Genomic DNA, 12,860 nt, shown 5'->3' on the forward strand with positions numbered 1-12,860 from the left:
CACTTACCCCTTTCAGAAACTTAAGTATGTATAACCAATTAGACCTAAACTCACTGCCATTGAGTCAATTTTGACTTTTAGTTTGTTTTTAAACCAAAAATATATAATAACAACTTGTTTTGTTTAAAAAAATAACCAAAAATACTGCCATTGAGTTGATGCTGACTCATAGTGACCCTGTAGAACACGGCAGAACTGCCCCTGTTGAGTCTCTGAGCCTGTTGAAAGCCCTTATCTTTCTCCCACAAAGCAGTTTGTGGTAAGCAGCTTATGGTAAGCTTGTGGTAAACTGCTGACCTTGTAGTAAGCAGTCCAATGCATAACCACTACACCACCACAATACTAAATACTCATAGAAGATGGGACAACCTATCTGGTAATAATCGAACTCAAGCTAGGTATTCTCCACTGTTAACCTCGGTGAAATTTACTCATTTATTAGCAAACAAGCTCAGAAATATAACAGCAAGAAGACAAGACCAGAAGCCAATATTCTGGTACTCACTTTGCCACAAAGTTCAATCTTTCTGGTTTCAGATTCCTCTTTTTAAAAAGTATGGCTGAGGAGGTAAAGGGGAAAAGATGCTCAATTATCTCTAAGTTACCTTAGAAAGTCAGGGTTGCATCCTTTCACTGTACTTCCTCAATCTATATGTTGAGCAAATAATCGTCGAAGCCAGATAATATGATGAAGAGATTCACCACCTATGATACACAGATGCAGTCTTCCTTGATGAAAATGAGGAGGACTTGGAAGAACTTGCTGAATATTTCAGCCTATGGCCTTCAATATGGATTACACTTACTGTAAAGAAAACCGAAATCATCCTAACTTGATCAGTAGACACAAGTTGATAAGTGAAGAAAAGATTGAAGCTGTCCTTTATATTCACAATGAATGCTCTTGGAAGCAGCAGTCAAGAGGTCAAAGGAAATATAACATTGGGTAAATCTGCTGCACAAGTTGAGGACTGTGGTGTTCCTGACCCAAGTCTCTTATGCAGTTGAAAGTGGGACAATGTAAAAGGAAGATTAAAGAACTGATGCATTTGAAGTAAGGTGTTGGAGAAGAATATTGTTAAGTACCATGGACTGCCCCCAAAAAAAGCAAACAAATGAGTCTCAGAAGTAATACAAGCAGGATGTTCCTTAGAAGCAAGGATGGCAAGACTTCATCTCACATACTTCGAGTATGTTCAGGAGTCACCATGCCCTGGAAAAGGACATCGTGCTTGGTAAAGTAGGTAGTCAATGAAAAAAGAGGAAGACTCTCAACAAGATGGACTGACATAGAGGCAGCAACAATGGGCTGAAACATAACAATTTTGAGGATGGTGCAGGAATGGGTAGTAGTTAGTTGTTTGTTCGACTCAGGATCACTAAGACTCAGAATCAGCTCAACAGCAAATAACAACAGCTAACTCTAATTTCAAAAAACTTTTATCTCACCACATACCGTATATACTCATGTATAAGCTGCGTTTGCCAGCACATTTTTAATGCAGTTTTTTGTGGTAAAATTAGGTGCCTCAGCTGACATTCAGGTCGGCGTATACACGAGAATATATGGTATATAAGCAATGTGCAGTTCACCAGCTTTCCTTTACCATTCACTAGGTAACAAAATGACAAGAATTATGAACATCTATCAAAAAGAACACACACATGCATATGGACTGGTCTCAGGTTAGGTTGCCATTTTACTGTCATTCTTTATTATATCATCCCAAGAACTTGAAGTAGCAGTGTGGAACCACTTCCATGTAGGAACTAACAAGAGGAAAAAGTCTTGCTAACATCTAAAAGTGAAAAAGCAAAATGCCCTTATAAGTGGACCTGAGCAGAAATATCTACCAAAGCTACAATTAGTGATCAATTCCCTATAGCCTTTCCAACTTAAATACTATCATTTGCTAAGCTATGTCATACAAAAGAGCAAGCAATCAACTGCTAGCAGAAAGGTCAGTAGTTTGAACCCATTCAGTGACCCTTGAACAGGTCTAGTGCTCTAAAGCCTGGCAATCTGCTTCTGAAAGAACATAGCCTTGAAAACCCTATGGGGCAGTTCTACTCCACACGCATGGGGTCCTCATCAGTCAAAAATAACCCAAAAGCCACTAACAAGACGCTATTCCACAAGACTTATGTAGGACATTCTTTCCCTACTTCTTGCTCTAGTTTTCTTTCCCCTCAATATTCCTAAAGTTTTACTTGTAATATATTCTCTGATCTAGAATTAAAAACACATGATTAAAGTGCTATATCCCACTGCTCTTATTTCTTCTGCTTAAGTCCTGTTTGAAAAATGTCTTGAGATTAAAAAATGAATGTGGCTCTATACTGAGTACTTTTACATCTTCCATGAAAAAATTAAAAATAGACAGTAATATTGTTATGTGGTCCTCACCGAGTCTTAAAGGTCACGGCATACATCATCTAATGGGGAAAACCAATTTGGCAATTCAGAACCTAAATAACTTCCTTGTACAAGGTAAAAGATGTTAAGTTCCTCATAATCAAGTTTAATCTATAACAACTAAGATTAGAAAATTTTAAAGAAATGAAATTCCAAGAATAAACCTAACTTCTCCACAGAAAAAGAAATAATGAAACAGCAATGTATGTATATGTATGAGCAAAAGCATGTTATTTTACAATGTCTACTAGGGAAATCCAAATGTACACAATATATAGAAAATAAAAAAATCACCTATGGATTAAACCACAAACCAATTTTCTACTTTTAATAGCTCGGGGGGCGGGGGGGAAGAGAAATTTTGGAGTAAAACTGACTACAGGGTTAAGTTAGGTTTCTAAGTTGAATATAAATTTCAGTGATTTTCATTGGTCCCCGTTTGCCAATAATGAAGAATTGGCTCTCCCTTTCCTGGTTCTACTACATGTCCAGGTTTCATACTTTAATTTGCTGCAGAAGAAAGGCAAGGAAGAGTCAAGTTCTTTCAGGGTCATCAACATCTTATCAACATTTCTTAACTTTTTGGGGAGGTGAGTAATTTTTGGGAGGTGAGTAATTTTTGGGAGGTGTTAATTTCCACTAAGACTGACCAAGAAATATCCACTCACCAGGTGTATGACCTATAGCATATGTTCCTATGATGATTAGGGCAAGAAATAATTAAATTCCTAACCACTCCAAGTTAATTTAGCTATCAATGGTCTCTGTACATTCTAAGTATTTTGTAACGAAGGAGATGCAACTCCTGAAGCTCTATTTTATTTTGGCCACTTGGACCACCGGAGGGTGTGTTGTGAACCAGGTAGTTCTGAGTAGAGAACCTTCCACTTTCCTCCTTTAGGTAAACAAGGAGTTTTTTAAAACCAGCAGCAGTCATTACCCTTTGGGATTTTGTTCCACCTTCACTCAGAGGCAAACACAGAATCCCAATAAGAAAACAAGCAAAATAGAGGGGTCCATGTACTCAGACCCAACATCTAGTTAGCTGGATGCTAAGACTGGAACTCGGGAATTTTCACTGAGCTCAGAACATAGGAGCATATTATGCTGAATATATATCATCATGTTGTCAGTAACCTTGTTATTTCTTGAAAGGAAGTATAAAGTTTACTGGTTTAAAGAACTAGCTTTATTTGATTTGTCACACACAATGATTCCCCAGCACCACTACCACCACCCCCAATCTGCCCACATTTTTCTGACCCCGCCTGACCCCACAACGTTTAAAACAATGATATTGAGAAGTTTAGTCTCCTGTTCTGGAACTACCCATTCCATCCTGCTAACGCTGGCTAATCACATTTTTAAGCCCTGATAACTGTCTAAAGTACTGAAAGCAAACTTTTTTCAATAAATTTAACAAAATTAAACAATAGCACTGTCCTAAGGGAAAGCATGAAACTGCCAAGAGAATACTGAAAGGTGAGTGGGCAAACAAAGTAAAAGATCTGAACTTCAGGTTCATTTATAAAAGATTTTATAAAGACATTATAGCTCAGTTGATTTCCAGCTCTTACAACCCTAAGGAACAAAGCAGAGTTGCCCCAGGCTATTAAACTCTTTCCCTTCCAGTACCGTGGTTCTCAACCTTCCTAATGCCAGCTCCTCATGTGGTGGTGACCTCCCAACCATGGCATTATTTTCGTTGCTACTTCACAACTGTTATTTTGCTACTGCTATGAATAGGGCGACCCCTGTGAAAGGGTCCTTCAACCCCCAAAGGGGTCGCCACACACAGGATGAGAATCACTGCTCCAGTAAAATACCTTGTGCACTGCTGTTGAAATCTTAAAAACTCTGTCAATAGAAATGGCTTCAGTAAAATCACTCCAAGACATTGCTTCCAAGTTCACAATGCTACCTTTGCCATCACTTCTTACACCTGAATTCTGGCAACATGTCAAGCACCTTCTATGCAAGGCAGTATAGTGAATTCTGAAACAAGTCCCACATTGACTGCATTGACTGGTCTAAATCAGGCTAACTTTCTGGGGTGGTCTTCTCAAATTATTTAAGCATATACATTAGAACTTTACCTCTTCAACATCAACCAAATTTTAAAATTTGGTTTAAAAAGAAACCACATTGAAATTCAAATGTCCTCAAGCATATTTAATAGCGCCCCCCCCCCCCCAAGTTATATAAGCATGTCTTGAAGGGGGGAAAAACAAGCCTTGGTGTGCTTAGCACACAGTCAGTCACCAGTCAATATACACATTAGAAAAAAACCAAGACACTTGTATTTGCCATCCAAATCCATTCACTGACAGGAACTCTGAGGCACAATGACTAGCAATGCCCAGCTGCTTGCAAAGCCCTCTCCTGGTTCAAGTCTGGTCATTGTCTATGACTAGTGAGCCTTAGAATTATCTGGAAAGTTTATTGAAAATACAAACTTTTGACCCCCTACCCCGACCCCACCAAAAAAAATTCTATTTCCAGACACAAGATTCTGTGTTTATAATGTGCTATCCAAGTGAACTCAGAGGGAGGTTGATAAGAAGATCATACTTTGGATAACACAGGCTCATTCTTACAATGGGCATGATATTTCTAAGCTAAGTTATTATAACTTACTCAATTATCTTAGTCATAATTCACTGTTTAATAGGCAAGACAAAGCATGACATTAACTTTTGCTGTGACAGTGCAAACTGTCACTCAACCAACCAAAATATTTTTCTGAAATACTAAACTACTGTCAATGTTTAGAAAACAGTAGGAATAAAGCAAGCTAAAGATTTAATACAGAGAAATGTATGTAACCAAGTTGCAAGAGTTTTAGGGAGCAACATAGCATACAAGCAATGCATGCTCTGGAACAGATGACTGAGCTGTCTAATACAGTAGTCAGGACCTACATATGGCTATTTAATTTCTAAATTTTTAAATAGAGCTCCTTAGTCACACTAGCCACATCTCAAGCACTCAGTAACCATATGTGGCTAGTTCTTAACACACTGGACAACACAGACAACATTCCCACAAAAAATATCCTATTGGATAGCACTGGTCTATATAGACAATAATCTTAATTTTACTGAGTCAGAAGGTGCCCAATGGCAATTTTCAGCTTTACACGTATACATCCCCTTTAAGTATTTTCAGCTCAAAGTGTAAATGCATACATTTCATATTATCAAAACAGAGATACTTAACTAAAGAGATCCGAAAGTATCAGAGTCACTAAAATTACAACTAGGTTCTCATCAAATTAGAATCAATGAAAAGTATTTAATTATTAGATGATATAAAATATTACATAAAATAGGATTGTGATCAAGCAAGGTTAACATTCTTAAAAGGCTTTACCAAATATTTCAGAAAAAAATTACATGTTTGAAAAATAACAATGAATTTATAACTGGTTTAAGAATGACCTTACCCCCATTAAATCAAATTAGTGATTTTACTATCTTTTTTTCTTTCCAAACCACAGACTAAAACAACTAGAAATAATCAGCAGAGTGATAATGAGTATATGTGTACTTAAATATAATTATATAAACAAAGGCCTATTTTTGATGTCACAATCTACCACGTCAGTAATTTTATTTCAACATCCTGAGCAAATCCTGAATTTAGCAGAACAGTAACTATAAAAGTTAACTGAACAACTTGCTGCTTAAAATTTATTATCTCCCAATTACATGGCTATCTAATTTAAATCAAAACATAAAAAGTCTGGGTAAATAAGATACTCAGGCTTAAGAAGTAACTGAGAGTTTAAAAAGTGAGCCATATTCTATTGTTGCATCGAAACTTCCCCAGTCTCACAGCTCTACCCGATGCAGTGTTAAGTCTACTTTCTCTTAAAAAGCTTTGACCAAGGTTCTTTCTGAAGGGTTCAAATGTGTTGAAATAAGATCTCTGGCTTAAATTCGGAAGACAGTGATGATCTGAGACATTTTGTTCCCTGAATCATCTTTAAAAACTACCCACCTAACACACGTAATACATAAACCAATAATAAAAGCCATCTCCCAAATAGACACAATAATCATAATTGGTAGTTTAATAGTCAACTATTCCTTTGCTCGGTTGTCTACTTCCTTCAAAGGCCTATGACAAACCTAAGAGGTGGCCAGAATAACAGTCATGACTGCATTTCCCACAAATAACGCACCCACATGAAACAGCGCGCGCTCCCAGAAAGCACGCTCGACCAGCAGAGGAAGCTCACACAGAAGGGATGTGGACAGCTTGAAAAACTTAACAAAAGGGAAATGCACGCATTATTTGCACAAGAATATGGCAAAGCTATTTAAAATGTACTTACCTGCGACACTAGTGATTGTAACTGGAACTCCCTGCACTTGAACACCTGCAGCACCCAGGTTGGCAACACTCACTGTCTGAAGGTTAGGCACTGATGCAAGCTGGGCAGTATTCAGAGTTATTGGGGCACCAGCAACAGCCACAGGAGCAATCTGAGCAAGAGTCGTGCCACCACTTGAAGACACTGGGGTGATGGTTAATTGCTGGGATAACCCAGCATTCTGAACTTGCAAATTTGAAAGACTCTGAATATTCTGAACCTGTACAGTTTGCCAACTAATTTGCCCTGAAGGTGTTAGAGTCGGAGCCCTGATAAGCACCTGAGTCGGATTTACTGCTTGAAGTTGAACATTCTGTAAAGGCTGCTGCTGGATGGTCTGAATCGTCTGCCCTGACTGGAGTTGAAATGACTGCGGTGGAATGGCCTGAATAATCTGTTGCTGAGGCTGCTGGATCTGGATCTGTTGTAAAATAGGCTGGCCTACAATTTGCACCTGCTGAAGTGAGTTAGATTGATCCTGTGCATTCTGTAGTCCATTAGGCTGCAGCTGACTAGAGCTCTGGGCTTCAGACTCAGTGGTAGCAGGTGTTTGAGATTCTTCAATGGTGCGTTCCGAACTACTGGCTGATGTGCTTGCATACTGGCCCGTGTCTGCTGAGCTCACTAACGTGTCACTGCTCGTCAGAGATGTAGACGCAGTGGTTGTGCAGGTAGTGGAGGAGGAGGGAGATTCTGGCATTGTACTGGCAGAAGCAGTGGTGGTAGTGGGTGTGGAAACCAACGGATTCCCATTAGAAGTCCCACTATCAGTAGTAGTAGCAGGCTGGCCAGCCTGTCCGGTCCCTCCTCCAGTAGTCACATTGTTTATCACTGGCAAAGCTAAAGTCACTCCTCCGATGTTAATTGGTAGGGTTGTTACAACTTGAGCCTGAGTACCAGGGAGGGTTTGTAATTGGAGTGGTATTGAAACACCGGGTCTAATTTGAACTGGAACTGTTTGGTTGGCCAGGTTTTGAGCAAGAATATTCCCAGAAGCTGTCCGGTTAGCAGCGGTGAGTATAGCTTGATTATTGCCCGCAGAAATGAGCTGAATTTGACCCTGCAAATCCTGTAGAGATGAACTACCAGTAGGATTGATTTGGATTTGCTGGCCTTCCACTGTCTGGAGTTGTGGAATCACTTGGTACTGCACGTTACCACTTGGATTTTGTACTTGTATGACTTGAAATTGAGCAGGGGTGGAAAAACTACCTGATTTCGTTTTTGTCGGAGATGCACTCCCGTTATTACTGCTGGAAGAACTAGATGAGCTAGAAGCTGGTTGAGAAACGTTATTTTCTTTTGAAGCGGGGGGAGTGGAGGCAACCAGTTGCCAAGCGTTTCCAGCAAGTTGTGTTGTTACCAGTTCTAGCTGTTGTGGCTGATTTTGAAGTTGCACCAATCCTTGGCTTGGATCTATAATAATTTGTTGTTGTCCAGTTGCTTGACTTTCACCAGGAGTCCCTATTTTGCTGCAAGTAGCTGCCAGTAAAGCCAGAGGAGAGGGCTGAGAGTCCTACCCAAACAGGGTGGCAAAGGAGAGGAAGGGAAAAAAAGTGGGCAGATTTAGTGGAGGCCAGTAATTGGGGGATAATTTATTTATTTACTTTTTCTTTTTTTTTTTTTGACAGCTCTAAATATCCAAACTTACTGTGAGGGTGGTGGCAGAAATAAAAATATATATATAAAGCTAAAGCAATAGGAGACCTGTGACATAAACTTTAAATAAATGGAAATTCCTAACAAACTTTCTTAAAAAGTGTTACTTCCTAAACTTAAAATGCCATCGGTAAAGTAACACTTTTCTTACAGTCTATGGGTTTGTGATGTAATTTAAAAATAATGTTATACCCTCAATTATGTGAAATCTGCATGAATTTATAATTTAATTTTTCAGTTCCTCACTTTCAGAAAGATGCTTTGAGTAAACATTTTTATTCTGTGCTTCACTTCTGGGCATTTACCGGGTATAACTGCCTCTCTCCTCTAATGTTGGGGGATGCATTTTTTTTTTTTTAGTATGTTTGCTTTTTACCTGGGAGCCTGAGGTTTTGGGTTTTTTATTGTTATTCTCTGGCTCAGAGGTTTTCCCTCCTTCTGTAGCCATCGCCACTGCTGCTGCCGCCTCCTCCTCCTCCTCCTTCTTCTGATCTGCAAGAAACCCCATGTACACGACAACAGGTTATTAGGATTATTATTCGTCTTTCCCCTCCCCTCTTCTCCCCCTCCCCCCCAACATTAATCTCCATAAACGCGCGATCCGTGCACCCGGGAGGGGGTGGGGGAAAGGGAGGGAAGGGAGGAGGGGGATATCACAAAACGTGGTTTGAAACCCGACCCATCGGCTTCAGAGCAACACCCAGAAGGAGGTTGTTCCCTCTCAGACATTAAGACAAAACACAACCCTCCCTCCCTCCCTCCGTCTCCTCCTCCCCTTAAAGCATCTCAGCGGCCCCAGGGGAGGGAGGAGAAGCGAGCAGGGTCTGGGGAGGGAGGCGGTGAAGGAGACCGAGGGGGGTGGAGAATACGTACCGCTCATCCCGCATTAACAGGACAAACCCTCAGACGGAGACACTGGGATAGAGGTGGGTGGGGGTGGGGGCGAGGCGGGAGGAGAGGCCGGTCCCGCCCGCCCGCGGTGGCTCGGAGGAGGCTGTAGCTGGCACAGGCTCTGCCTCTTTTTCCGCGAATGGCCGCCGCTGGGCTGTGGCGTAGCAGCTCCTCTCCGCCCGAGCCCGGCTGACTCGCCCTTGATTGACAGCGGCGGCGCGGGCGGCGGCGCGGGCCGGGGGCGTGGCCAGGGCGGCGCGAGCCCGGCCGACTCCCCACCCCCCTCGGCCTCTCTCCGCCGGAGCCGCCGACTCTCCACCCCTTCCCCCAGCGGATTGGCCGCCGACCTGCCGGGGGCCGGGGCGCCGGGGCCGCCTCCTCTCCACCCCCTTTCTCGGCGTTTTCCTTTCGGAAGCGTTTCTTTTTCTCCCTCGGCTCCTCTCGCGCTCCTTCTCTCGGCGTTCTAGTCCAGGCGCGCCGCCGGTAGGCCCTCCATACAGCCAAACTTGTTGTCTCAGGATATCCCGCCCCCTACTCATTTCCCAGCGCCCTCCCCTCAAAAGCCCGCTCCAGCATCCCCTGCGAATTGCCACTGGAGAAAAAGTAGGGCTCTCGCGCCAGACAACCGACAAGGGCAGATGTGAGGGCACACCGACCGCCGGGCGCTCAGCGTGCCGGCCCAGACGCCCGCTGCCCCTGCGCAGGGAGCATGGCTTTCCTGAGGCGCATCCGGACCCGGGCGCCCTTTTTCTCTGGTCCGCTCCCGATTGGCTTAGCTCGCGGTGACGCTTGCTGAGTGGTGGGAGAAAGGGGGCGGGGTGCCGCCGCAAAGCCTGTCGGTCCCTGTAGTTTCCGGCATCCGCGGCGGCCCCTCCAAGGCCCCGCCTCCCTCCCGCCCCCGACCGAGGCCGGGCTGCGGAGCGGAAAGCTGCCCGAGGGGGCGGTGGCGGCAGGGCGTGGCCGGGGCCGAGTGGGAGTTGAACTGAGCGAGGGGGAGGGGGCACGGGGGAATGGGTGTTGTTTGCCTGGGCCTATCCGCCGCGCGGGGCTGCCCAAGCCACCTCTGCCACCGCCTCCCCGGCTCCAAGCCGCTCCCCGCGGGGCGAGCTCACACCCGGAGCGCTCGGCGATTGAGCGGGCGGCGGCGTGGGGAGGCGGGGTTTGCTGTCCTCCGGGTTTGAATGAACCCGGCTTCTCAGAACAGTGCCTGCGCCCTCCCTTTCTTTGCTCGCCTTACCCTTCCAGACCCCCTGCTTCGAAGGCTAGGCCTGTGTTCCTGCAGAGAAGCGTCTTCCATTGTGGGCGTTTTTCTCGGTAGTGGAGCAGGGACCCGGTGGTTAAGGTTGCATCGTGATTTGCACAACAGCCCGCGTAGTTGGCGGACTTCTCTAGCTGGTCGGCCTCACTGGATTATCAAAGCGAAGGAAGAAGGCCAAGTTCATGTGGGTCAGCCTAGCTCACGTATAAGCTTCAGGGCGGTGGAAATCTGGCTACACAAAGCTATTTATTGTCAATTGCACGCGAGCAGTCTCCTGCCCTGGCTCTCCTGCCCTGGCTTTCCTTCCAAATCCTGAAGTCAGGGAGATGCTGGGGGATATAATCAGCACCTGATAAAGTGTCCCAAAGGTGGAGGTGAACCGCTAATGTAAATATTGGCCTTGGGGACAAGGCAGCCTCACACTAACAGCCACCCACACATTTTTTGCCTGGGTTCTCCTCTCCGCCCTGGGCCTTTTTGTCTCTGCCCGAGGCCTGACGTGTTGCAAGGGTGAGGAGCTTCCAGGTGTTGCACTTGACAGGCATCTCCCTGCCTGTTAAAGTAATTGCAACACTGGCTGATGATCAAGCCCCGCAGCAAGACAAAGCTATTGTAATAACGAATCCCGTAGTATTGTCTACCCCCATCTTATACAAGGAGCCTAACATCCTGAATTAACCAGTTTGCTTTTTTCACCCATCACATGCAATATGGCTCAAGTAGAAAGAAAAGGTTTGAAATGATGGCAACACGTACAAATGTACAGTGGATGGATGGATTGTGATAGCCGTAAGAGCCCCCAATAAAAAGTATTTCATTTTTAAAAAGTGCTCTTTGCATTCACAGATAGTCTGTCTGTCCTCGTTTTAGTTGTTGCTGTTTTCCAAACACACCACGCGGAATGAGAGACTTTTGCAGCCTTGTCAATGGGAGCATTCCTTGTAGTTTCCCTACTTAAAAAAAAAAGTTGTCTCAAAGACAACGTCACTGACACTGAACTGCAGGATAAAAAGAATGGTTATCCATGCAGTAAAACCTACTGAACTACTGAGTATTCTAAACAGCCTGTGCCTTATAGATAAGTGGTACTACTGGTTAGCATAGGTAACAAGCTCTGCATTTCACAGTGGACCAAAGAGCATCCAGTCCCCACCCGCCCCTTCCTAGCTGAGATAAATTAATCCATCCCCAGGCACCATCATTTTATTATCTATCTAATAGAAGGTTTCGTTGGATGAGGAATTTCCAAAATTATAGTCATTCTCACAGCACCTTCCCACTTTAAGCTATGCACCATTTGTACTATGACTTACTTAATGTTTTTCTTTAAACCATTGTATCTTTTTTCCTGACATACTCAACAAAGGAAGTTTCTGTCAGTGCCATCGCCATAGAGGGTAAGGGTAAGAATAATAAAAACTCTCCGCTTCAGGCTTCCCAGGTGGTCTCTTCCCTGAGGAAGCCGTTGACGTAGAAAAGAACAGTCCCTTCCTGTACAGAATGGTGGTTTTCAATTTTTTTTAAATTCCTGATCCGTAAGAATAAGTATTGTTAGATTACAGATTAATATGTACACACACACAAGGTTGACATTTTTATTCAAATTACTGAAAAGTATGACACTGACCAATCAGATCACACAGTCATAAAGCTTCTGCCTTATGCTTCAGCCGTGTCCTGTAGAAGAAGCCTCTGCCCTTCGTCCTTACCTTTGTGCTTGCTGGTCAATAGAGAGCAAACACTGGGTGTGGGCAGGGGACTTGGGGACTAGTTATTAGTCAAGGAGTGACATCTGGTAGAGCCACCGCAATAATTATCAGTTGAACAGCCACCAATTATGTTAACTAAATAAAAGGTTTGGCGGGGGGGGGGGGGAGGGGGGGGAAACACATCTTGCTCTCGCTATCAATCAAACATTTTATTAGTGCTCTAAAGCCTGGAAAGACAGAGCTCCGTGGGCTTTTCCCTCTCCCAGCGGCTCTACTTTGCTGGAGCAGAAAGTGTGTCTATGGACATGGAAGAACAGGTCTAGACTCTGGGCAGACCTCCTGTGCATTGCTCCACACAGTTAAACCAACTCTGCCTACATTCGGGGAAACAAAACACAATTGCGGGTGGGGGGGGTTGTTTTTTACAGATATAACAAAGCTCTGCTAGTCCCTGCGTTCTGGAACCTGGCATTTCAGTAGACCCATACATGAAAGGAATGATTTTTGAATGCCAACTACAATCATGCTGTAACCATCACGAACTTCTCC

The 12,860-nt window shown here is 43.8% G+C and overlaps 1 protein-coding gene across 2 annotated transcripts in view; it reads right to left on the reverse strand.

Annotated features, from left to right (window-relative positions):
* The window catches only part of SP4 (Sp4 transcription factor), a 70,967-nt gene extending 61,146 nt beyond the window's left edge, over positions 1-9,821 (reverse strand). Inside the window, exons 1-3 of one of the 2 annotated variants that reach the window (XM_075558321.1) lie at positions 9,327-9,821; positions 8,830-8,945; positions 6,756-8,310 (exon numbers count right to left, since the gene is read on the reverse strand). In XM_075558321.1, the coding sequence (XP_075414436.1) occupies positions 6,756-8,310; positions 8,830-8,945; positions 9,327-9,333 (1,678 nt within the window). In that variant the 5' untranslated portion in view covers positions 9,334-9,821. The remainder of the gene's footprint in view (positions 1-6,755; positions 8,311-8,829; positions 8,946-9,326) is intronic. The other variant, XM_075558320.1, reaches the window with a different exon arrangement.
* Between the last annotated feature and the right edge of the window lie 3,039 nt (positions 9,822-12,860).

The sequence above is a fragment of the Tenrec ecaudatus genome, chromosome 9 (assembly GCF_050624435.1).
Source record: "Tenrec ecaudatus isolate mTenEca1 chromosome 9, mTenEca1.hap1, whole genome shotgun sequence".
In the NCBI taxonomy this organism is placed as follows: domain Eukaryota; kingdom Metazoa; phylum Chordata; class Mammalia; order Afrosoricida; family Tenrecidae; genus Tenrec; species Tenrec ecaudatus.